Source organism: Aulonocara stuartgranti (assembly GCF_965226115.1).
Source record: "Aulonocara stuartgranti genome assembly, chromosome: 4".
Taxonomy (NCBI): Eukaryota; Metazoa; Chordata; class Actinopteri; order Cichliformes; family Cichlidae; genus Aulonocara; species Aulonocara stuartgranti.
Window position 1 is genome coordinate 18,983,350 of NC_138942.1, and position 25,856 is coordinate 19,009,205.

At 42.7% G+C, this 25,856-nt stretch overlaps 1 protein-coding gene across 3 annotated transcripts in view; it reads right to left on the bottom strand.

Annotated features, from left to right (window-relative positions):
• Window positions 1-1,506: 1,506 nt before the first annotated feature.
• Window positions 1,507-25,856, bottom strand: part of elfn2b (extracellular leucine-rich repeat and fibronectin type III domain containing 2b) — an 84,253-nt gene continuing 59,903 nt past the window's right edge. For all 3 annotated transcript variants that reach the window (XM_082530677.1, XM_082530676.1, XM_082530678.1), the window contains 2 exons: window positions 13,348-14,002; window positions 1,507-12,359 (listed from right to left, as the gene is read on the bottom strand). In XM_082530677.1, the coding sequence (XP_082386803.1) occupies window positions 9,831-12,359; window positions 13,348-13,686 (2,868 nt within the window). In that variant the 5' untranslated portion in view covers window positions 13,687-14,002 and the 3' untranslated portion in view covers window positions 1,507-9,830. The remainder of the gene's footprint in view (window positions 12,360-13,347; window positions 14,003-25,856) is intronic.

A 25,856-nucleotide genomic window follows, 5' to 3' on the forward strand; every position in this document is an offset into this window, starting at 1 on the left:
TGCAAAAACTACATCTAATATTATGTTTCACAATAAATAGGTAATGAGGCTAATATTTATCAAACATCCTGCTATAATTCTTGTTGCTGTTAATATTTTTGCTATCCTCCTTCAAATACTGGATCCTATTTAGGCTATAAACTGTGAAGATGAATTTTAAAAAAAAATAATTGTGCCACACTAGTAAGTAGTGGGAGGTGGTGCACAAGAACCAGAGGCTGTTTGCAGAAACCAGGCAGTGGCCAGTCAGAAATGGCCTTTCATCACCTCTAAAAGTTTGTTTCAGACAGTGAATGAGCCAAGTCTGCATCAATCCCCAGTATAAAAAATGAGGGTTTTATAGTGTGAATCACTATAATTAGTGATTCACACTATATTAAGTAGTTTTCAGGAACAGATTTCTTGAAGGACATTCAAAGCTCCTCTGTGGATCTTTGATGCTTTTTGTTCCTCTGTCTGTTAAGATAATCCCACACTGCTTCAGTAATTTTGAGGTCCAGGCTCTGAAGAGACCAATCCATGACTGATAGTCTCCCCCTGTCCGTTTTTCTATCCAGATGTGCTTCTACTGCAGTGAGCTCGTTGTCATACTGATAAATGAACCCTTTGTCAATTACAGTTTCCAGGTATAATTGACAAATCTAACCGGACTTTTCTGTGTTCATAATTCCATCATTTTTGACAAGATCTTCTAAACCACTGACTGAAATGCCAGAGCCTCCACGTTTTTACAGATGGCTTTAGACACTAAGTGTTGTACCTTTCTCCTGATTTCATACAACTGAATCACTGAACTCAGTGTGATTTGAACCAGAAATGTTACACTTGTATGCCTCACTGTATTCATTCATAAGACCTGTTCACACTGATTTTCATACCAGTTCTTATGTCATTTGGAATACCACAGTCACGAGTGGCAAAGAAAAACTTGGAGGACTATTGCTCAAGATCACTTTGAAAATTTCTTTGAAGTTGTAGCTCTTTGGAAGTAAAATATCACGAAATGAGCGTTGACTCAAGACCTTTTCACAGTACTGCAATCCTTAAGATTAGCACAGAGAATAAATAACTCCTCTGTGTTCCAAACCCAGCATTTTAAATGCTACTAGCAAACTCCCAAATCGCTGTCATTTTCTGCCTTCAGGCTCAGAAACCTCTCTGGCCGTTTTTCTCATTAAATTTGTATCTTCACCTAAGTGTTGACTCACATTGGACTTAAAAATCCAACTCTCAATGGAACAGTGACTGAGGCGGACATTTTTGTTGTTTTCATGAGTCATCAGCTTTCAATTTTTTCAACACTTTGAGTGCTTATGTGTGCCAGTGGGTCCTCTAAACAAAGGACTCCACTTTTAATGGAGAGTACAAGAGGCTACTGGTGTGTATTGGTAGGGGAAATGATTTGTATTTAAAGAAAAAAATATAATAATAAAGCTACAGAAGAATGTTACGCAATCAGTGTAACCATGAGGTAATTCAGCGAATTAAAGAGATCTCTCACAAGTGTTTCTTTTTAAATTACAAATTTATTGCAAATATAGAAATAGATCTTTTGTACAGAAATTGCAAAGGGAAATGTTAATATCAGCAACAAATATTTAAAGAAAGCGGAAAGCCAAGATTTGCTGCCATCAGTCAAAAAAATTCCAACCACAGGAAGTGGATCCTGCTGTGGCCATTTTCAACTCTTCATTTTAGACAAAGACCTCCTGATGCTGTCAGCTAGGCAAGACTCACATTTCGACATAAATTTTACACACATTTCCAAACAGGAACTAAAACCATATGATAATTGTGAGAATTTGCCTTAGACCTTGGCCTTACAGAAATCACACAGATGGTGGTCGCGCCTCAGCTCAGTAATTAAACTACATATTACATAGTTGTGACCACAAATACTGACACTTTTAGGGGGCTTTTCATGCTGCTTTACACTTATTTTCAGCTGGTACAACCTGCAAGAAAGCCAAATGCTTCTAATTTTTCTTTTGAGAGTTTAAAAAAATGAATGAAAAATGCTTCTGTAAAAAACAAAAAATATTTTATATACAGTAAACGAAAATAAAACATCACCATAACAAATGAAAAGCAATGATTTAAGGACTGAAAAATTACTGTACATCAGAAACCTGCACTGTACTTTTCTAAAACATGGCTTTATTGGTCACAGTGTGCATGTGGAATGTGATATTGGTGCTCAGCAGAATTTCAATAATTGATCAGCAATTTTGATATTGCTAGTCGTCTTTTTCAATAGTCATTTCTATATATGGGTTCTTTCTCATTTCTCTCTAACACTAGATGTTTCGAAATTGTGTTTACTTGACGGCAAATATGAACAATTAATGCTTTTGTTGCTGTAAGGCAAGAATGGCACTATTAGCATTTGAACAGTCCACATTTATTTCCTCAGTGATTTGAGGAGGGCCCTTGATTCTGTGGACAACGGGCCATTTTTGCTGTAGAGTTTTCAATCTCTGGCACTGACAAGGCCAATCATTCTGGATTGGGGATTATTATAGCACTGGGCTGTGTGACGCAGCCTCTGCTGTTTGTGAGTACAGAAAACATTTCCACTGATCCTAATCATTGGCTCCAAGTACTGAACAGCATTTGGTCTCACCACATTGCAACCTTTTTTGCAATTTTCACAGCTTTTGGATCAGGGGTTAGAGAAATGGGAGCTCTGAGTTACAGATTACCCTCCAGTACCAATATAGAACTGATCTGATTACAGTGCCATTTCACCCAATTAAAACCAATCTCTATAAATTGGCTACCCAACATAGCCTGGGCCCTTTTGAAAAGCAGAGGACCCAACTTAGTCCTGGGTTAATGCATTCAATGTTCTCTGTGTAATTGACACAAGCAGCCCTCTTAAAGTTTTGGCAAAGACTGGGCCACAAAATGGGCAATGAATATCTCTGCGGGAGGCGCTCAGCGTTATCGCTGCAGAAAGTAAACATGGCTATGATTTATGGCTTGCTGCCATGCACAAACCCTATAGCAATAACTAACATAGCAGGAGAGCCACAGTGAGTGTTACTAACATGTTACAGGATGGGTAAGAAAATAAAATGCACCAGAGTCTTTGTGGTTTTCTTTTCTAAGCGTGCGCTCTGTTTTTTAAGTGCTGCAGAAGAATAAGTACAAGAACCTCAGTTTCAGTTTCAGCTCCTATAATGGCACAGCTATGTCTTTTCTTTGATTCAACTTCAGACCACCTGTTTTGCACATTCAAGAAGTTTTCCAGCAGAAGAACTACTTAATTAAATAGTCTATTATTCAAGGATGATGATAAATGGCTGATTTACAACTGGCCGGATACAGGGTGAATTTAATAAACTAGTTGGATAGAAAGCCAGCAGGCTCTCAGACCAGAGCAGGAGGAATGAAAATCATTCATTTGCCTAACAGCAAGGGGGCTGAGGCTGAGGGAGAAGCTGCTGAGGCTGCATTAATTTGCCAGTGAATGCTAACTGAATGATTGAGATTAGGTTAAGAATATCCACAGTGTGCTTGCGTCACTACAAAAAGAAAAAAAGGAAAACATTTTTTTTTTTTTTTTTTGCCATGGCTGACAGACAGAGTATGATCGGGTAACTCTCAAGCTTGAAAGATAACTTTGCATGGAGAAGAAAGAAGAAGAACCGAGAGCAGATGGATGTAAACAACCAGCAGCTTATTATATATTTACCCTCTTTTTATACACCTGTTGCTAAAGATTAGCATATCTGCAGAGGTAACTGTCAGTACACTTTATAATACAACCACCCAAATGAAAACCAGTAGGCAAGAATCAAAAATGTAAGTATAACATCACCATTGTTTTAGAAAAAAAAAAACTAAGGCTAAAACCTAGATGTTCAAATCAAAGGTACTTGACAATATTTGAGCCCCTACAGTTTTTGTTTTCGATGTACGTCCACTTATTGTACACAACAATATATTTTGTCTCTCAAAAAATACAGGGAATCATGCAAATATAACAACTTTTTCTTTTATGTAGTACACTATGTTAAGTTTTCTCTGTTCTTAAACCTTTATAACATAAATCATCGCAAGTACTAAAAGTCAGTCTCTTTGTCCCCAATAATTTCCCAATAACCTCCCCCCTACACCAAGAAAAAACAAACAAACAAACAAAAAAGAAACTAAAAAAAGAAAAGAAGACAACTAAACTGAAAAATAGGTACACATAGACATATCAATAGATCAGGCTGAGTTATAAAAAACATCCATAGAAGCATTTTTAACCTTACTATATATTTTTTTCTTTTATCTAGTGTACAAAATTCACAGATATTTCACAGATTCTATTAGTCCTTTGTCCCTCTTTGGAAACTGGGTCCGATCAGCCCATTTGGGCTTACTGTTATAGGATAGAAATAGGATTTTCAAATGCTCTTCTGCTCAGAAACCACATTAGGGGTAACTTGTACATTCAGGTGAAGGATAGTAGTTGTCACTGAATGCTTTCAGCTTACAGATTTTTACAGTTAGATTTTCCAGAGAGCTTGGCAGATGGAAAGGAAGGGCTGGCGGTTCTCAGCCTGTCAGTGCTGTGTGAAGAGTGAGCAAAGCCAGGTTTCGTTTGTTTTTGCCGAATTCCTTTCACCGTTTTACGAAAATACAATTTCACATTAGGCTAACACACACACACACACACACACACATACACTTCAGCTCTCATCCAGCCTAGTGCCTTATTCTTTCAGGACCGTGTCTATTACCTGCCTTTCAAGAAAATACTCATTTAAGTTTGATCTCACTGTGACCCATCCTGACTCATGTGTTTCCTGGTGAGGGAAGGTAAAAGGAGAAGAAAGGGGAGGGAGAAAATGCTTAATAAACACACATAATAAACAAGTTGAAAAATTCAGTTTGATGATGGTCTTATGACACCATGTATTATTAAACATATAACTGTATTGCTAAACTTACTCAATATTTATCATTCAGTGTTGTGATTAGGTAATGATTGTTATATCTTATACATATAGATATCCTCTATATTATTTTACAGTAGGAATGTATAAATGATGATGATTGCCAATTATGACAACCAATAGAGTGCATCAAGGATTAATTGTCTGGGTATAAAATTCAATTTTATGCAGTTCTCAAACAAAATTATTTATTCATTATTATTATTACCATTGATCATTGAATGAGACTAAGACATAAGGCATCAGAACTGAACCTAATTCAAGCCTGACTTGGAGAAAGTGCAAATCATAAAAGCCAGACTCTAAGAAAAGGTTCAAACATTAATAGTACACTGCATGGTTTTCTCATGTCTGACTTGCCGGTTGCTTTGAGACAAACAACATCGATGGAACTACAAAAACAACCATCCATCTCCAAGTGAGTCACCCTCCAGGGTTTCAGTGAGGACATGGGCAGGGAAGGAAGATTTTTTTGCTTCATGTTTTTTTTTTTCCTTACTCTGTGAGACAAACAAAAAAAGTAAAATCTCATTGCTAATGTTCTGAAAAATATTTAAAGTTTTGTCTCAATTTTGAATGAATAACCTAAAGGATTCTTTGACCAAATGGTTAGTCTCTATTGCATTGAATTGAAATCCTATGTATTTTATGGATTGAATTTGATAGACTACCATTCAATGTAGAGATCATGCCACAGTTGTCCTGAATTAACAGTACTGCCAATCACTAAAATCATTTTTTATGTTTCTGCAATGGTTAATCCACTAGTATGCAGAAGCTCTTTAAGTGAAATTATATTTTAATGCTTGTATTTTAGCATTTCGTAATTACAATATTGTTCTTATCCATGAATTTTCAAATGTACTGTTTTACAAAAAAGTAGAAAAAACACTAACAAACATTTTTTATTTTGTTATTGAGACATCAAATTGCTTTACTTTCCTGAAAATGAAAAAAAATAGTTTTAGTGGTTGATGGTGCAGCTGATCAATTCGTAACTTCCCAGAGAAGTCCAGCATGTTGCCTCAAATTTGGACATTTATGATTTGCAAAATAAAGACCAATATATATTTTTAGTTTGAAACAAATTTTGACAGATTTCTAAAATATTTGTTTTCTTGTTTTCATGACAGGTGGTCTAATCAATTTGTTAAGTATCTAATAAGTTTAAAACACCATCTGGTGCATTTCAAACAAAAATAGATGGCAGACATTTATTTGAGAGGGCAAAAGTGGTTGCTCACCTTCTTCTGTTCACAATCATGCTCAATATTATCTGTGGCTGTGTTTTTTTGTGTTTTCTGAAAGCAAGTTTTACTGTCTCACGATTCAAATTTAAATGTTAATTTTAATTATGCGTTTTAACTACATTTTTGGTAAAATGTAGTTTGTATTTTGGCAACAACTTAAAATTAACTGTAATGGTAAAACTCTGCTCAACTATAATAATAACAGTCATTTGAGGTTTAGTGAAGCTACTCAGAAATCATTAGAAATGTTGGCACTTCTCTCAAATGCAGTGAAAACTGAGATCTAAGCAAATGTTTCAAAATTGAGCAGAAGAGCACTTGACAACAGAAAGTTTATCTCCTGAAAATCACTGATGTATTAAAAGTGTTAAATAAAACAGAAAATGTATAGGGGAAAAGTCAGTGACAACATTGATAAAATCAAATTACTTATATAGTTTTCAGTGCCAAGCCACATAAGTTGAATGCTCAGCTGAGGCCTTTTTATACATCTAAATGCAAATAGGATTGGGTTTTGCCATATTGGGCAAGCTATTCAGCTTGCTTGCAAGCCACTTTGCAACCTCACAGACTTTCTATCATTGATGTCTGTACTGTTCTGCCATGTTCTCTGGTCTTGCTGCCACCAGCTTTTCATGAATTCATGTGGAAAGGCACGGAAAACCCAGCACATAGCCCTATCACCAAATACAACTTCCTGCACACAATACTAAGAGCTACAGTGGTCCTTTTCACTGAACAGTAATGTCAAATGTTATTTTGTCAGGTAGATTAACAAAAACGGCAACTGAAATGAAAACCGTCCTGATATTCCTTAACATATGTTGCTTATGCTTAACCTTGCTGTCTATTTCTGTAAACTTGTTATGGCAGATGAAGAATGCACCAAGTTCTTTCTGTAGGATTAGATACTCTTAGTACATACAAGTAAACAAACTGGTAAAACTAAGTCAGTTACAGTAACATGTTACTTAGAAAAAAGCAGAAAAGACTTCCAGGACTGTATTATATGTTCATCACACGGTGCTTCATTGTAAAAACAAGGCAGATGAGGTGGTGCATCCCCGATACACTGTTGCTAAAAGATTACAGTGGACCCAGACGCACACAGCTATGCACTGATCCAACGATTATGACCTCTGAATCTGACTCTATCCAAACATCTTGATAAACAAGAAGAAAAGAGAGGAAGAAGGAAATACAAAGATCAGTGTGGAAATACATTATAGTTTGCATATCATTCCTGTTCAACCTGCAGTTTTTTTAATAGAATCAATCCACTACTAAAAAGCAACATCACAAAGAAAAAAGAACAGAAAAGCAGCAGTGTTGGTACACGGTGCACCCCTCCTCCAAGTTCTGCCTGCAACAAACCTCATTTAATGAAACGGAGCAGGTCGTGTTCGGTACCCTGCTCACATCACACCTACTGTGTACATCATTGAACCTGTGGGAGCAGGGAAGGTGGTGGGAGGCGGACCAAGCGAACACTACTTGCAATATACAAGTGAGCGTAAGAAGAAAGAAAATATATACCTGACAGAAAACTTGTCATTAAAACTTACTGAAGGTAGCCGTGAACAAAGATATGGAGCGGTAACCGCTGATTTAGTTTTCACATTTTTAGGGTATTATGTCTCTGATTGTGTATGTTAGCTGATGATATGAAAATTTAACTGTTACACAGCACTTAAGGTAAGCAGGATGCCTTTTTGAGTCCCACAAAACAAAGGTGTCATTATTACAAGCAAGTCATTTCGGTAGAAAATTCAAGAAAAGGCCCGATAATCCTGTTTATGATTAGAGATTATGGGATGGCTGAGTTAGCAAGGGGAGAAAGATACACTGGACATGTTTGACATCTCTACACTTACACATGCCGTTAATAATCTAGTTCAGACTCAGACAACCAGCCACGGGGCGAAATATTGACGAATATTAATTTTAATTAGTTGGGGAATATACAATATAATCGAACAAGGCATGCCAACACCTGCTTACAATGACCACTGTGTACCACACAGCCACACACACACAATCATGAGGCATAGAGTGCAAGCAGACATGCCTGTAACAAGATTTTTTTGTTTGTTTTTGTGGGTTTTTTTGTTTTTTTAATTATCAGTTATATACAACAGTAACATTAATTCCCAGAAAAGAACAGATACATTGGCAGTAATTAGAAGTGTCCTTTCCCTCTCTGCCTCAATGAGTTTTAATGTAAGAGAAAGGATTTGGAATGTACGGTCGTGCTAACACTAAATGATGAAAATAGATTTCCCCATAACCTGCCTGCTTGTCTACTTACATTCACTGTGGCTGCGGAAAAGGATTTGTAACCTGGGTTGAACCCTTCATTTCTTTTTTTGGCCTCTGCCATATATGGATCACACGTCTTGTGATATGATTAAAGTGATATCTATCGCTTTAATCAACCTATGTGTTACATGGTAAAGTTCCCTCATTGTACACCACATCCTACACCGTCAGGTAAGTAGTATTTAAGGGGATGTTAATGTGTCCTCTGTATTGCTTCAGACAAACACCATAATTCAGATCATTGCTCAGCGAAGTACGATTTAGGTCAGTGAGGATATTTTAGGGAACACGTTCTTTACTCATTAAACAATGCAAGATTGTTACTCGGAAGGATGCGGGTTTTAGATATCACCCTGGGTCAACACACCTGAATCAAATGATTAGTTCATCACCAGGCCTCTGAAGAACTTCAAGACATGTTAAAGCGGTCATTTAACCATTTAAATCAGCTGTGTTGGATCATCTAAAACCTGCAGGACACCGGCCCTTGAGCGTTCCCGCACCCTTGCTTTAGACGCATCCATGGCACTGTTTCCGGCCAATGTCCCAGTCTATCTTTTTCCAATGATTTTCCTAGAACCCACTTCACTATATTTTATCTTCATATGTTCATTTCTTTACAATTATTCCTTTTTTTAGTGTGCCAGATGCTTTTTGAAATGCAAATACCTCGGCCTCAAGAAGGATCTAAGAGAATAAAGTCAGAGCCTGAATTTGACATCTCTGTTCACTAATCTGCATGTTGTCAGTTGTACCACAGCACAGATCACACCCTATCAGATTCACCATTACTTAGAACGTCTAAATAATCCCAGGTGGAATGCTAAAAACGTATGCAGCACCCAATAAAAAAAAACAACTCAAAACATCTTGGATCACACTAAGCAGAAAATGAAGGGAATCAGCATTTACTCTGTGACAACCCACAGATGAAAACATGGCACTGTTAAAGATGGTCCTTTGCATCACAAAATGTGATCAGTCAAATAGAGTACTAAATTACACAGTTGGCATTTGCTCCCTGTACTATAAATGAAACCCACAAACACTGAATAAGAATGAACCATAGAAGTTGCTACAATGATGTGTAAAAAAAAAATGACTCAGATCCCAGGCACAGTTTTGCAGTCCTTGCTCTTAGCGCAATATTTATACACCTAGCATGCCAAAAGGAGAAAAAAAAACCTAAAGGCAAAATTTTGTCCTACATTTTTCTCCCTATGAAGTAAAACTGATTTCTCTGGCCCAGGGGTGCATCAGTAAAAGCAGTATCTGAACTCTATATCCTCCAGTGGTTAACTCTGGCCCCCAGTCACAGCTTTTGCTGTGCTGACACACCCTTCCAGTAATCAAGAATGTCATGCAGGTCCTCGCCTTTAGCAAACTGCACCTTTTTTCGAAGGGCATTTCCAGCGGTCACATAACAGGACTCATCACGTGGGCCTTTCCTGTAGGGACGAAAACGCTCCCAGATCCGCAGTGAGCTCTCTGAGCAGTACTCGGGGCTGGAGGAGTAGCCTGAGTAACTGGAATGATGGCGGGCAGGCGAAAGCTGGGAGTAAGAAGCTGCGTCCCTGCGGGACCGTGTCAGGGGCTTTAGGAATGAAACTCTTTGGGCTGGGGAACCCTGGTGGGAGCCTTCATAGTAGAGAGCGGGGACAGAGTGGCGGTGCTCCGAGCAGTGGTAGTCCTGCTGCACCTCCAACTGCTGCTGCTGCTGCTTCTGCTGCTGTTGATGTTGTATCTGTTGCTGCTGATGGTAATGGTGGGATTTTTGGTTGTCCTGATGTTGGGCACCAACACCACCACTGTCGCAACCACCACCACTCCCTCCACCACAGCTCCCACTTCCCACTAAAGGGAGTCTCTCCAGGGGCTCCCCACAGCCCACAGGACTGGCCCGGTCTGGGTACTGCTGCTGCTGTTGATTACAGGCATCTGGGCTCCTTGGCTCAGGGACATCCAGGCTGTACACCCTGGCTCCTCCGCGCTCCCTGTCTCGACCCATGGAGCCACAAGATGTGGTACTGCACTGTTTCTTGACAGAATTTACAATAACGACAGCTGCATCTGCACTCATTTGCCGCTGAATGGGACGTACAGCATTGGCCGGAGGAGGGGGCCTGTAGGGGGGAGTGACAACAAATCCCCCACCACTGATTCCAGGGCGCTCAGAGAGAGGGGCATTCAAGGCAGGGAGTGGAGGTGGAGGGGGAACTTTGTTGGGAGCGATGACCTGGCATGTCTCTGTCATCCCTTGAGAGAGTGGGATTAGGCCACGTGTTAGGGAGGACGTGCTGGTGGGCGGTGGGGAGGTGGGATTGGAGGAAGAAGGGTTTGTAGAGGCCCCTGAAGCAGCAACTGCAGCTGCATCCAGTTTCAGGGCATCAATGCAATTGTTAATGATCTGATTAACCTTGTCCACCTCCATGGCAATAGTTGAGATCTCAGATGCAGAACCATGCCCATCATCATCCGAGTCATCGCCAATATCAGTTCCATCATCGTCCCTCAAGTCTTCTCCCCTCATCACTCCATGCATACCATCTCCCATCCGCTCCACCCCTGCCCCTCCAGTTCTGATATCCATATAGTTCCCTTTGTTTGTAGCCATGGCCTCCGAAAAGGCAGTGGCCATCTTTTCCACTTGTGGGATAGAAGAAAGTCTTGAGGAAGTGGTGTTGGCTGAGTGGAGCATTCCCGAGCTTGAGGATGTCGACATGGGAAGTTTCCCTCCATGGTGATGCTGATACTGGTGATGTTCTCTGGACTGTTCCTGGAGTTTGTGGACTGCTGATGGATCATTTGCTACTGCTGCTGCCACCTCTGGTCCATAGCGCATTTCTAGTATAGTTTTCTTGACACAGATAGATTTCCTCTTCTCATCATGCATCCGTTTTTTACGAAGACAATAGTAGACAAGGCCTAAAATGATTAGCATGCCAAAAAGGCAGCCCACAATAGTCATTATATAGTGAGTAGTGGTGGAAGGTGTGGGGAGCATATCATCTTGACTTTGCCCCCGAGTGGAAAACTGGAGGCAGGTGTGGTTGTAACGTTGAGAGTTGCGGATGGATACCACACAGAAGGTGTAATTACTGCGTGGTTTTAGTTTGTTAAGGGTGATCATCTCCTTCTTGTTCTTCAAGTTCATGACATCAGACACAAATGTGTTGTTGTATTGTGTTAGAATATACATTTTACTGAAGGGCTTTGGAATCTTCACAAGGAGAGATGCTGATGACAAAGAGACATGATGGAGCTTTATGCTGGGACTGAAGCTGTCTTCAGTAGACGAGGAAGAGGTTGTAGGCTGGTGGTATGGTCCTATACCACCAAACATCTCTGGTCCGATCCCAGAAGGACCATCTAAATCTGGCGGTAGAGAGGTCATTCCTGGAATCATTACACCGTCTCGGCAGTGATGGTACAAAATGTTTTTAGCATTCCGACCAGAATGTCCAGCTGCAATAGGACTCAGTAAAGGATAGCCAAACATCTCCCGCGGCGTCTCGCATAGGAGGCGGTCATAAGTATGTGAGACATTGTTGAAGAACTCCAACCAGGTTAGAAAACTATAAAGATCGCAGCCACAATGGAATGGATTTGCTGCCAGTTCACAAACCATAAGCCGACTAAGAACTGTGAAAGTGGATGGGTCAATGCGGGCAAGTTTGTTGGATGACAGGTCAATGCTGCTCAGGCTCGGGCACTCCCAGAATGCATTGCTGGCAACAACCTCAATCAGGTTGTGCTGCAGGAACAGGCACTGCATACGGCCGAGCCCTCTCAGCATACCCTCAGTCAAATTTGTCAGTTTGTTGTAACCCAACTGAAGAACCTGAGAAAAACAAGAGCATTTTTAAAATGATGTATTTTTAAGCTGGGGTCCCAAACAAATTACCAAATAACTGTGATGCTGTAGCATATTCTACAATTTGCATAACAATTCTAAAATATGTCTGTAATAACTAAGCCACCAGTATATGCTTTAATAAAAATGATATTTTAAATGTAAACACATTATTATCTTTTTTTGACTAAGATATGAAATTACAGTTATTTACTTGCTTTCCTAAATAGAAAAATTTGTTTCAGCAGTTGAATATTGTTCTTGAATAAGAACGAAGACTAGAGCTCAATTTTGGGCATCAAAACATGAGGTCACTTTGTTATTTGCCTAATAAATACTGTAAGAGTATAATTAGTAATTAATTAGTAGTATAATTTGTAGCTGTAAAAAAATCCTTAAAATCCTTAAAAATTTAGTACTAAATATAGTCTGCTTGAATAAGGTACAACAAACAATTAATACAACCTAAATCCTATGCATGCACTTGTCAATTTGAAAATGTTATGGTCAAATTAAGATCTAATGCACAGGTGTCAAACCTCGAGGGCCAGTGTCCTGAAACTTTTACATGTGTCCCTGCTGCAACACACCTGATAGAATTTAGTAGGTCATTAGCAAGACTATACAGAACTTGCCTGCATGCTGAGGTAGCAATTTAGCCATTTGATTCATGTTACAGAAGCTCAAGAGTGAATGAACATGTTGCAATAAAAGTAGATTTTAGAAGTAGATTTTTTTTAAACTTACACTTTTATTTAAATGTACTTAAGTAGGGTTACGGTTAGGGGTTGACACCTCAGCATGCAGTCAAGTCTTGCTAAAAGACTTGACTGCATGCTGAGGTCCTACAAATTTTATTAGGGTGTGTTGCAGCAGGGACACATGTAAAACTTTCAGAATACAGGACCTCACGGACTGGAGTTCGACACCCGTGATCTAATGCATCGTGTGCATTTAACACCCATCTTCTTGTTACCTGTAAATTGGCCTGTCCTGCAAAGGCTCCATCCTCAATGTAGTTGATTTCATTCTTGGTGAGGTTGAGGTCAGTCAAGTTGGTAAATCGATACATGGAACTGAAGAGCACGGCTTTCAGCTTGTTCTCATTCAATCTCAAGTCATGCACTGTGTTGTTGATGTGCTGGGGGATAGTCTCATATGGAGGCTGATTCTGGCTACATATAGCTAGCCACACATAGCCTTTGTCCCCCTCAATGAGCCAGCAGTCCCCATTAGCCGTGTTAGGGAAATAAGAGAAAAATAGGAGGGAAGGAAGAATAAGAAGGAAAGCGGAGGTGGTAGAAGCACCCTGCATTATTCCAATATAAATCAAAGGGAAAAAATGAAACTATAATCAGGGAAATAGAGGGAAATGGGAAACAAAGGTGTGTTTACAGGTAAAGGAAAGCAACAAAAGCTGCTGGTAGGGTTTCCAAAGAGGAGATGGGTCTGGGTTGGGAGCGGTAAAAGGGGTGAAGCCTTCACGATACCAGTCTCTGCTTCATGGGGATTAGCAGGGGACCCATGTTATGTCATATTTTGTTGGATAAAAGTTTGAGGTAACACAGTTTGTCTTCAGTTTTAGTTGTGACAGAGCCAAATAGATAAACCTTTGGAATGATCAGTGGGATCTGTAAATGAGAAGAGAAAAAGGAGAAACATTAGAAAAGGAACATTTCTGAATGATAGACATGATGAAAACAAAACTATTTGGTTTTGGTTTATTTTGGCTTTTTTTAAAAGAAATGTTGCTTGGAAGGGTTGTCAAAGAACACATGCTTAACAAAGAATGGAGGCTTTATTTGTGGACTTTAAAAGATTGAACTGAATTCAAACTTCACTAAATTCCTAATGTGGGCATCACAAAATCAGTCGGCTTTCAACTGGGCTTGTTCCAAGTTTTTTTTTCTTGTGCTGGCTTTTCTTTCTTATATATATATTATATATTCATGCTGCACTCAAATGATGTTCTCTTAGCCAACTGCCTCTGCACTTAGTCATTACCTGCTGCTCCCCTCCCCAATTCATGAGGCTATGAGGTCATCAAGCTTTGGCTGATACCTACACTATGTGAACCTGCCAGTCTTTGTTGAGTCCTGAGAGGGCCTGTTTCAAACATGAAGTACAGCATTAATCATCCAAATGCTGACAGCACATTGTCTTCACAGACATTCCTTGTTATGACACTATGCTGCCAAAACCTAAGCTCTCTAACCCATCTGCATGTCATTTGAATAGCAGTCAAGCGTTTACATAAGGAGAGGATTAGCCGCCTGTTGCATCATGACAGACATTGTCCTCTTGCCGGCTCAGCAGCTGGGAAAAACATACTTACAATTACACATACGTTGCATATGCACACTAAAATGGACACGGAAAAATGTGGATGAGTACATGTGCACCCCGAAGCACATAGATGCCCTCATATAACAGCTCGCATGTATGCACACAGGATATCTAAAGGCAAACAAGTCAGGACAGATTCTGTACAGCGTTGAACGGTACAGTTTGTCTTTGTACTTGCCATTCTCTCTAAAAATCATCTCACATTCCCTCAGTTTTATATTCTCTTGATTCCCATCATCGTTTCATGAAAACAACAAGGAAAATCTCTCCCTGCTCCTCTGAGAAACAGACCAAATTTATTTCTTATGCTCTAAATTCTGCTTCTTTCTAAATCCGGCAAAGAATTGAACTCATTACAATTTATTCTGGTCCATGCTCCCCAGAGGTGTGAGCAGAATCAGGTCCATCTTCTCTTTTAATCTACTTATTACTGCAGAGAATGGTAACCCTGCAGTTCTTTGCATAATACTGCATTATCATGTATCTGATGACCTCGGGTACCTGTTAGGTATCTGGTCTTAAGATTTTATGGAGACACAGCACAAAGAAGACATTAAACATGTACTGGATAATGGATAAGACAAATAGATATGAAGACTAAATGTATGTTGTCTGTTTACAATTAATGCATTTAGTTCTGAATACTCAATCAAATGTATCAAATGTATACACAAGATTGTTGGTGAGGAGATTCAAATAAGTGCTTGACTTTCTGGCAAACTACAGAACAGTAAACATAACAAGAATATTACATTATTTTACTTGAACAGTGACTGAATGTGCAACATTTTTATGCCAGACTGGTCCAAAAGTCAGTTGTGAGAAACACCCAGGTATAAATAAATGCTCCTAAACTTAATTGATAATGTAAAATGAATAATCTCTTTTTTTATGTTTGATGATATCATTCCCGATGGCGGTTCAGTGCTTAGCACTGTCACGTCACTGCTCGATGGTACTAGGTTTGAACTGGCTGGGTTCTTGCTGTGTGGATTTTCTCCGTGTAACTGCATGAAGTTCTCTCCAGGTAGTCTGGCTTCCTCTCACAATCCAAAGGCATGCATGTTAAGTTAAATGGTAATTCAAAATTGCATCGGTAACCTGTTCAGAGTGTACCCCACCTCTCACCCTATGACAGCTGGAATAGGCTCAGACCCCCTACGACCCTGAACTGGATAAAAGGAATAAAATGAATGGATGGATAGATGGAACCTTAAATCACTGAATGGGTCCTTTACACTCACACCTACACATAACATTTGTATACCTTATAAGCAATATATTGCAGTCTTCTTTTCATCTCTTTACATTCTGTCTAGTGGCACAAATATATTCTCTGTTGAACTCATGAGCACGCACTGGGACACTCCCTTGCAACTGAGTGTCTTGCTCTTCGTCTGAGGTTTATCCCCTCCACAGGAGACGTGATCTCATTTGGCGCTCCACATACTGAAACCCAGAGGGTTCATACAAGAGAGGCAGGAAACACAGTACGTCTGCATGTGTGTGGTATGGGATATGATTACATAATTAGGAATACGGGACACGCAGAACACCTGTCTCAAAGGGAAAATGCATGACTCATATCATCGATCCATTTGTAACTATAAAAATGTAGGACACGGGATTCAACTTTTTTTTCTGCCAGTATTGCACACTGGTGTTGTACATTGTAAACTTTGCTTCCGCGACAAATATAAGAGCATACTTTTTAGATTTTGGTCTATATTAAGCATGCATTTTATTACAGACCAAATTCAAATGAAGCTCAGCAGAGGGGTTTGTTACTTTGATAAGCTATACACATTACACCGCACAGTATTAATAGCACTGGAAACTGACAGAATCAGTTTCTTGCTTCTTTTCATGAAAGCTATCTTTGACCTGCATATGTGCTCTTAGTAGGTCATGGCATCAGAAAAGTTCAAAGCTAGAAACTAAAAAGTGAACAGGTAGCTGTAAGCTTTTACCTCAAATATGTCTGGAAGCACAAACACCTCAGCCATAAACTGCTTAAATAAAAAAGAATAAAACATTATTTAGGTTTTGCACAATTAAAGCAATCCAAGATTTTAAACAAAGCAAATCTGAGCAATGTGTGAGCTGAAATTAGACACTTTAGATTTAGATTAAAAATGTGGATAAAGTGGCTACCTTAGCTTAAAGAATCCCAACACTATTAAACACAACTAAATGCTGTCTTTACTGAATATTGCATGCTGTGTAATCACATTTACTGGGAGGTATCCTCTTTAAGACAATGTAATTTTCTCTGCATCGTTTCAAGTGAAAAACCTGGATTTAGAAAAGCTCATATTTAATCATAGTCTGAAAACAAAAACAAAAGAAATATTTCAACTTCATAGAATTTCTAAAACCTTAAGGTTATAATGAGCTCGAACCCTTATAATGTTACACACTAAAAGGATAGAGTTCATAGAAAAAAGTGCTTGTATGAATGGGTGAATGAGGCAAATTGTATAAAGTGCTTTGAGTGCTCAGACAGAGTAGAAAAGTGCTATATAGGAACCGTTCCATTTACTATTCCATTACCATTTATCTCAGTGGCAGGTGTCACCAGGACAAAATTTTGCCGTAATGAGACACACACACATGCACACATGAACAACGTTAAGATGCTGTTGCCACACTGCTGCAGCTGGTGATAAATGGAAGGATCGGGGAAGCTTTTATTCTTTTATGCTTTCGTTTAAACCTTTGTGACAGACAAAGTGTCCATAACACAAAACCAGAATCCATCAAACAAACAAAATAAACTCCAACTCCAAACTTTTGGGGAATTTCATATTTAGTTGTTATTGATTGCCTACTTTGTAAATCTTTGTAATATATGTAATATATGTATTTATTATATATAATTCTTCGATCTTGTATGGTGCCTACACATACATACACAAACACACTATCACATTTCACCAGCACCCTTGCTTCTAGAACACATCTGGGTTACTTGGTGCAAAAGCTTATTGTCACGGTCCCCGTGTCTCTCTGGTTGGCCCACGCTGGCTACAGGTTTTGTTGTTGTTAGTTTTAGTTTTTTGTCTCTCCTCCTCCTCTCTGCCTGGGTGGAGCTCATTACGGGCTCTCACTCTTGGCCCACGCACCCCTGTGGATGGTGTCCACCTGCGGCTGATCTGGCTGATTTCCCCAGCTGCTATTTAAGGCAGTGGCACAGAGCAGCTCACCGCTGGAACGTCGAACCACCTGAGTTCGTGCTCGCGGCATATTCAAAGAAGAATCGCTTACACGTGTTTTATGTTGTGGAACTAACCTTTGACCTTCTGTCTGTAGATTCTGGACCGAATCACCGGACCTGTCCAAGTGGGGCAGTGTGTGGAGTGTTGGAGCGAGTGCGGCTGAAGAGGAGTGCGTGTGTGCGGAGGAGCGGTGGCGGTGACTGAGTGGAAGAGGAAGCGTGTGTGTGGATTCCCCCCCCCTTCTCTCCCTGGAGCCCTGGACCCCCTCCCAACTCACTGTACATATATTTTGCACTAAGGTGATCCCTATTGTAAATAAATCCCCTTTTGTTTCCTTGAAAGAACTGTCTGCGCGTGGGTCCGTTCAGTAGCCATGATTTAGCCAGAATATGGACCCAGCAGACCTTGACCCAGTCCAGCGAGCCCTTGCGTCACAGGAGACGGTGCTGGTCCGCCACGAGGCGATGTTCTCACACCTGCTTGGCCAGATTGCGTCCCTCACCCAGGCAGTGGCTCGGCTTACACCGCTGGAAGGAACGCCCTCGGCGGCTCACCCCGCCCCGCAAGGCGCCGAAGCCCAAGCTGTGGAGCCGGCAGCAGCTGAAGTAACAGCCCCCTCTGCTCTGGAGCCAGGCACCGCAGGACTCCGTCTACCTGCCCCTGAGCCCTTCTCTGGTGAGCTGTCAAAGTGTGCAGGATTTTTGACGCAGTGCTCTTTGGTTTTCCGCCAACAGAGACGTTTGTTTGAAGATGATGGAGCAAGAATCGCATTCTTTGTACAGCTGTTACGTGACCGCGCGCTGCTGTGGGCACAGGCAGCGCTTAAAGCCAATCCAGACATAACCTATGCTGTTTTTCTCTCGAAATTTAAAAATGTTTTTGAGAAGGGATCCGGCGCCGAAGCAGCAGCTCATCGGTTGCTGAACCTGAAGCAGGGGAAGCGGAGTATGGCAGACTACTCCATTGACTTCCAGATTCTGGCTGAGGAGACCGGCTGGGGTGAGGATGCATTATGTTGTACCCTGCTAAATAACCTTTGTGAGGAGTTAAAAGATGAATTAGCCATGCGGGAATTGCCCTCCTCGCTAGATGCTTTAATGAGTTTGTGTGTGAAAGTAGACGGCCGCCTGCGTGCACGACGGAGTTCCCGGCTCCACCCCTTTCATGAGCCTTCGGGGCGGCCCAAGACGGTGCCTGGAGGAGCCCAGGCAGAGCTCCGTGAGCGAAGGGAGGAGTTGGACCAGGAGGAACCCATGCAGTTGGGGCACTCCCGGGTTAGCGCCACTGAGCGCCATCGCCGTTTGGTTTCGGGTGAGTGCTTGTTTTGTGGCAAGACAGGCCATTTCGTGGCAACCTGCCCGTTGCGATCAAAAGGGCGCGCCCGCCAGTAAAGGCAGGAATACTGGTGGGCGGGCTCTCTCAAGATTCTCCTCCACGTCTTCTGCTGCCAGCCAAAATAACTAAGCAAACCATGACACACTCTCTCTCCGCTTTAATAGACTCTGGCGCCGAACAAAACTTCATTGACTCACACCTCGCCAAACGCTTAAACTTGGTCTCCGACCCGTTGCCACACCCCCTTCGTGTTTCTGCTTTGTCGGGGCAGCGCCTACCAGACATCACTCATGTTACGGAGCCGGTTACCCTCACGTTATCTGGCAATCATTCTGAGACAATCAGCCTTTTTGTGTTTCAGGCTCCGCACGCCCCCCTGGTTTTGGGCCACCCCTGGTTGCAGCAACACAATCCGCGCATAAATTGGAAGAGGGGGTGCATGTCTGGGTGGGGGGAGGAGTGTCATATGAACTGTCTTAGATCAGCCCCTCCCCTCGCCTCTACTGTCGAACCGCCCCCGGCTTTGGAACCACCGGACCTCTCCTCTGTGCCGCCAGTTTATCACGACTTGGCCGAGGTGTTTTGCAAAGACAGGGCGAGGTCGTTACCCCCCCACCGGCCGTACGACTGCGCCATTGAATTGCTTCCTGGGGCTCCGTTACCTACGAGCCGCTTGTACAGCATCTCGCGGCCTGAGCGGGAAGCAATGGAGACTTACATCTCAGAATCCTTGGCTGCTGGCATAATACGCCCTTCCTCGTCCCCGGTAGGGGCTGGTTTTTTCTTTGTTGAGAAGAAGGACAAATCGCTACGTCCTTGCATTGATTACCGGGGGCTGAACAAAATTACAGTCAGGAATAAATATCCTCTCCCGCTTCTCTCATCTGCATTCGAACTCCTTCACGGGGCCACCATGTTCAGCAAACTGGACCTCCGAAATGCATATCACCTGGTCAGACTCCGAGACGGCGATGAGTGGAAAACCGCTTTTAACACACACCTCGGTCATTTCGAGTACCTGGTGATGCCTTTCGGGCTAACCAACGCCCCAGCCATCTTCCAAGCATTGGTTAACGACGTGCTCCGTGATTTCCTAGATCGGTTCGTTTTCGTCTATCTGGACGACATCCTGATTTTCTCTAAGACTGAAACCGAACATGTAACCCATGTAAAACAGGTCCTGCAGCGGCTGCTGGAGAACAGACTCTTTGTAAAGGGGGAGAAATGTGAATTCCACGTTCAAACAGTGGCGTTCCTGGGTTACATAATTGACCAGGGTAACCTCAAACCGGATCCGGCCAAGATCAAAGCTGTTGTGGAATGGCCGGAACCAACTGATCGCCGTCAGCTTCAGCAGTTCCTCGGCTTTGCCAACTTTTATCGCCGGTTCATTAGGGACTTCAGTAAAATCGCTCTGCCTTTGACCCGCTTAACCTCTCCTAAGTTCTCTTTTCAGTGGGATCAGGCGGCCCAAAAGGCCTTCACACAGCTCAAGGACCGATTCACCACCGCACCCATCCTGGCTCAGCCTGACTTGCGACTCCAATTCATTGTGGAGGTGGATGCCTCCGACTCGGGGGTCGGCGCGGTGCTCTCACAACAGCGAGAGGGTAAGCTACGGCCCTGTGCCTTCTTCTCTCGCCGCCTCTCCCCAGCCGAACGCAACTATGACGTGGGAGACCGGGAGCTCTTGGCTATAAAACTGGCCTTGGAGGAATGGAGGCACTGGTTGGAGGGCACGGCTCAGCCATTCATTGTATGGACGGACCACAAAAACCTGGCTTACCTGCAAACAGCAAAACGTCTCAACGCTCGACAGGCCAGGTGGGCTCTTTTTTTCACCCGTTTCAACTTTTCAATCTCTTACAGACCGGGCTCGCGGAATGTGAAGCCGGATGCCCTATCACGGCAGTTCTCGGTGCCTGAGGAGAGGCAGGACCCTGAGCCCATCCTGCCAGCGACTTGTGCCGTTGGTACAATAACATGGGAAATCGAGTCGGCCATTCGTGAGGCTCAGCGGGCTGAACCAGATCCAGGAGGAGGACCAGCGGGGCGGCTCTTTGTTCCATCGGCCACTCGGTCTCAGGTACTGCATTGGGCTCACACTGCCCGCTTCACATGTCACCCAGGAGTACACAGAATGATCACCTTCCTTCAGCGCTACTTCTGGTGGCCCACATTATCACGAGACGTTCGGGAGTACGTCTCTGCCTGTTCAACCTGCGCCTGCAACAAGCTGGGACATCAACCTCCGGCCGGCTTGCTGCTACCTTTACCCACACCGTCTCGGCCGTGGTCCCATATCGCGGTGGATTTTGTTACCGGCCTCCCACAGTCAGCAGGTAACACCACTATAATGACTATTGTTGACCGCTTTTCAAAGGCTGCGCATTTTGTTGCACTCCCCAAGCTCCCGATGGCCCTGGAGACGGCTCGGCATCTCACGCATCATGTGTTCCGCCTCCATGGCATCCCGGAGGACGTGGTCTCGGATCGTGGGCCGCAATTCACCTCTCGTGTGTGGAAGGAGTTCTGCTCGGCGCTAGGAGCCAAGGTCAGTCTCTCCTCTGGTTACCACCCACAGAGCAACGGACAAACTGAGCGCACTAACCAGGAGCTGGAGACCGCTCTGCGCTGCATAGTTGCTTCCAACCAAACCATCTGGAGCGACCAACTGCCCTGGGTGGAATATGCCCACAACAGCCTGACGTCTTCAGCTACAGGGCAATCTCCGTTTGAGGCCTCCCTGGGGTATCAGCCTCCTCTGTTCCCTGCTCTGGAAGGTGAGCACTTTGTCCCTTCGGTCCAGTTTCACCTTCTTAGGTGTCGCCGGGTTTGGAGGGCCACCCGTGCGGCCTTGCTGCGCACGAAAGAACGCTACAAACGTCTGGCTGACCGGCGCTGCACTCACGCTCCTGAGTACACCATCGGTCAAAAGGTTTGGTTGTCCACACGCTTCGTTCCTGTTCATGCCGAATCGAAGAAGCTCACCTCAACCTTCATCGGGCCTTTTGAAATTGCTGCTTTGATAAACCCTGTTTCTGTTCGCCTTAAGTTGCCGCGCAACATGAAGATACACAATGTCTTCCATGTGTCTCAGATTAAGCCGTGTCTCTCCAGTCCATTGTGCCCTCCTTCCAGGCCCCCTCCGCCCGCTCGGGTCATTGGTGGCCTCCCTGCCTACACGATCTCCCGCATCATGGACTCTCGCCGTCGCGGGAGGGGTCTTCACTATCTGGTGGTCTGGGAGGGTTATGGCCTTGAGGAACGTTGCTGGGTTCCCCGCTCCGCTGTGTTGGATCCCGGGATGGTTGCCGACTTTCATCGCCTTCATCCGGATAAGCCTGGTGGGTCGCCGGGAGGCTCCCGTTAAGGGGGGGGTACTGTCACGGTCCCCGTGTCTCTCTGGTTGGCCCACGCTGGCTACAGGTTTTGTTGTTGTTAGTTTTAGTTTTTTGTCTCTCCTCCTCCTCTCTGCCTGGGTGGAGCTCATTACGGGCTCTCACTCTTGGCCCACGCACCCCTGTGGATGGTGTCCACCTGCGGCTGATCTGGCTGATTTCCCCAGCTGCTATTTAAGGCAGTGGCACAGAGCAGCTCACCGCTGGAACGTCGAACCACCTGAGTTCGTGCTCGCGGCATATTCAAAGAAGAATCGCTTACACGTGTTTTATGTTGTGGAACTAACCTTTGACCTTCTGTCTGTAGATTCTGGACCGAATCACCGGACCTGTCCAAGTGGGGCAGTGTGTGGAGTGTTGGAGCGAGTGCGGCTGAAGAGGAGTGCGTGTGTGCGGAGGAGCGGTGGCGGTGACTGAGTGGAAGAGGAAGCGTGTGTGTGGATTCCCCCCCCCCCCTTCTCTCCCTGGAGCCCTGGACCCCCTCCCAACTCACTGTACATATATTTTGCACTAAGGTGATCCCTATTGTAAATAAATCCCCTTTTGTTTCCTTGAAAGAACTGTCTGCGCGTGGGTCCGTTCAGTAGCCATGACACTTATATTGATACTTGTGATTGCCATGGAAACACATTTATGACGGACAGTGGCAATTAAGTTCAATGTTGAGAAAATAAGATGTCGTTGGCATTTGCATCAAATCACTGTGTGTTCTGCCTTGTTAATCATAATGATGTAACTCTCCTGCCTCAATTCTAACAACACCCAGTGAACATTGGCTTTGACAGGTGTTAGACTTGGAGAGGGTCCATGTCTATTCTGCGCTATCACCGACATTACTCGTGGACACAGGTCACCGTCATTCCAAACGTAAATATATTTGCTGGGACTCGTTGTGCTTCTGGCTGCATATGCTGCTGTCATTTTCAATTGTGTCACCTGTGAATTATACGCGCTCATTGAGTTGACGTGTTAAAACAAAGAGACCTTTATTCGTAACAAAGTGCTGGGCAAATCTGAACTCCACATCGTGCTCACCGTCCATGTGTAATTAGCATTTGATTTACGCAGTCAGCTGCTCATTACACAATCAGCAAATGAACCTGTGACCTCTAGTTGCTTTCTGAGAGCTAAGAAGAGCGCTACAGATTTAACTGGGACCAAATATGAAATTGGGGCGATGGTGACTCAGCCTGAGCGGCTATCACTGCGATGTCTTGTCGGGAGGATGATTCAAATAAGGTCTGACACTCATTGGACAAAAATCTGTTGAAGTTGTAGCAGTTGCTAATCTGTGCCAATACACCATGCTCTATTATTTTGGCAGGTACTAAAAATTCAGGCTCCCAGCAGCTTATTTTCTAAGCCTTTCTGACTGACTGTCTTTGGTTTATACAAACTATGATTATCTACACCAAACACAGCTATTCTCACAGTGGTGTTTGATGAGATCACAACACAGTGAAGAACATAAGCAGAATAGATCCTACTACACTGTAAAATGTAATTTTCCGTTACATGTTTGTTTGTTTGTTTTTTAACCTCTATGATGAAAACCTTTTGTGAAGGCATGATGGGCTTGGTAGTTTTAACAAACACCGGTTTGAGTAATACTGCCATGAGTCAGAATACATTAAATAACCATAAACTAAAGTGATGTGATCTGAACTATCAACTCAAGTGGTGCTTTTAAGCAAAGGAAGCCAAAAAGATTTTTAAAAAATTAACTGCACTCAATAGTCATGCAAATCTTTTAGTATGGACAAAGTTATCTACACCGATCTATTCTTATTCCAGTGTTGTAACTGTTATGCAAAGATTGCTCAATAGGTCATTTAGCAGATGACTCAATTCCTTTTTTATATATCAGAAGAAGAATACTGTCAATTAGCTTTATGTAAACCACACACACACATATCCACAAACTTTGACCTTCATTTTCATTGAGTTAATCCCTGTTATTCAGAATCTCTTACAACGACATGATCAAGTAAACTCTTTTTCAGCCCTTCAGGCGCAGATTTAGTGGCAAGTGCCAAAAACTACAGTGCCTCAACTGCTCCCTTGAGTCTGGCTCCAAAAGCATGTTAATTTCTGTTCATCCCCAATGTTAAAATTCCAAACTGTACAGGATTTCATAGCTTATATTCTCTGCAAACTGCACAGTGGTGATCATTTGTATACATCTATTTAAGGTTTAGAGTTTGCATGATAGGGACACTGCAATAAGATGCCTATACTGGCGAAAGTAGATCTGTTGTTGGTGCCTTTTGGCACATCTGCAATGCAATTTTCAAATTTGCTACCAATAATATGACTTGAGGAGTGGCATATGTGCTAATAGATGCTCAGGAAGTTTATGCTACAGTTTTGAGGAGTGAAATATTCAAGCAAGCATTGTCTGTGCAATACATGCAATCAGTGCAGCTTGGTAAACACGCTTCCTAATGTGGTCACACCTAGTTACAAAAAGTTAAGATGGCAATGGAAATTGCTGAAAGTGTGTGTGTGTGTGTGTTAGTCCCAAACGTCCTACATTTGCAAACTGTTTATCATAATCTACTCTCTAGATTCTTTGTAGTCCTCCTTGCGTTTGTCGTTCTCAGTTTAGTTTTATAGATCCTTTTTAGTTTTCTGTTGCTTCTCTTACTCAGCTTCATTCTGTCTTTCAACTCTTCTAATCCCCTGCAAGCTTTTGTATTTGTTCTTGTCTCACAATTTCCTTCAATTTTTTTTCTGTCCTCGCTTCTCCCTGTATCAGTCTTCTTCTCTGATGCTACGCTTCCCTCTCGTCCAGGCGTGCTCCCTGGAGTACAGTCAGTGCAGTGTAGAAAGGTTGAGGCTGTGAGCAAAACTTTTTCCTCTCCACTTCACACGGGGCTTATGGATGAGACAAACACAACTACAGACGGAGCAGGCTCCTCAGAGAGCTTCCCAGTGTGTATGCGGAACAGATGATTTCTCAGTGGTCATAACAGGAACTTACTAAAAGCAGTATTGCTACTTCGTTAAATACAGTTGAAGCAAAATGTTGCCTGTTCATGGGTTTTAAAGCTGGATGGATTATTGTTTAGATAATCTCCCATGCTTTGAGAAGCTATTTGTTGCTCAAGCAGGACAGAAAAATGTAGAAAGATATAAATAAATTTGAAAGGCAGAAAGAAGAAGAGAGAAAAGACAGCCAAGAC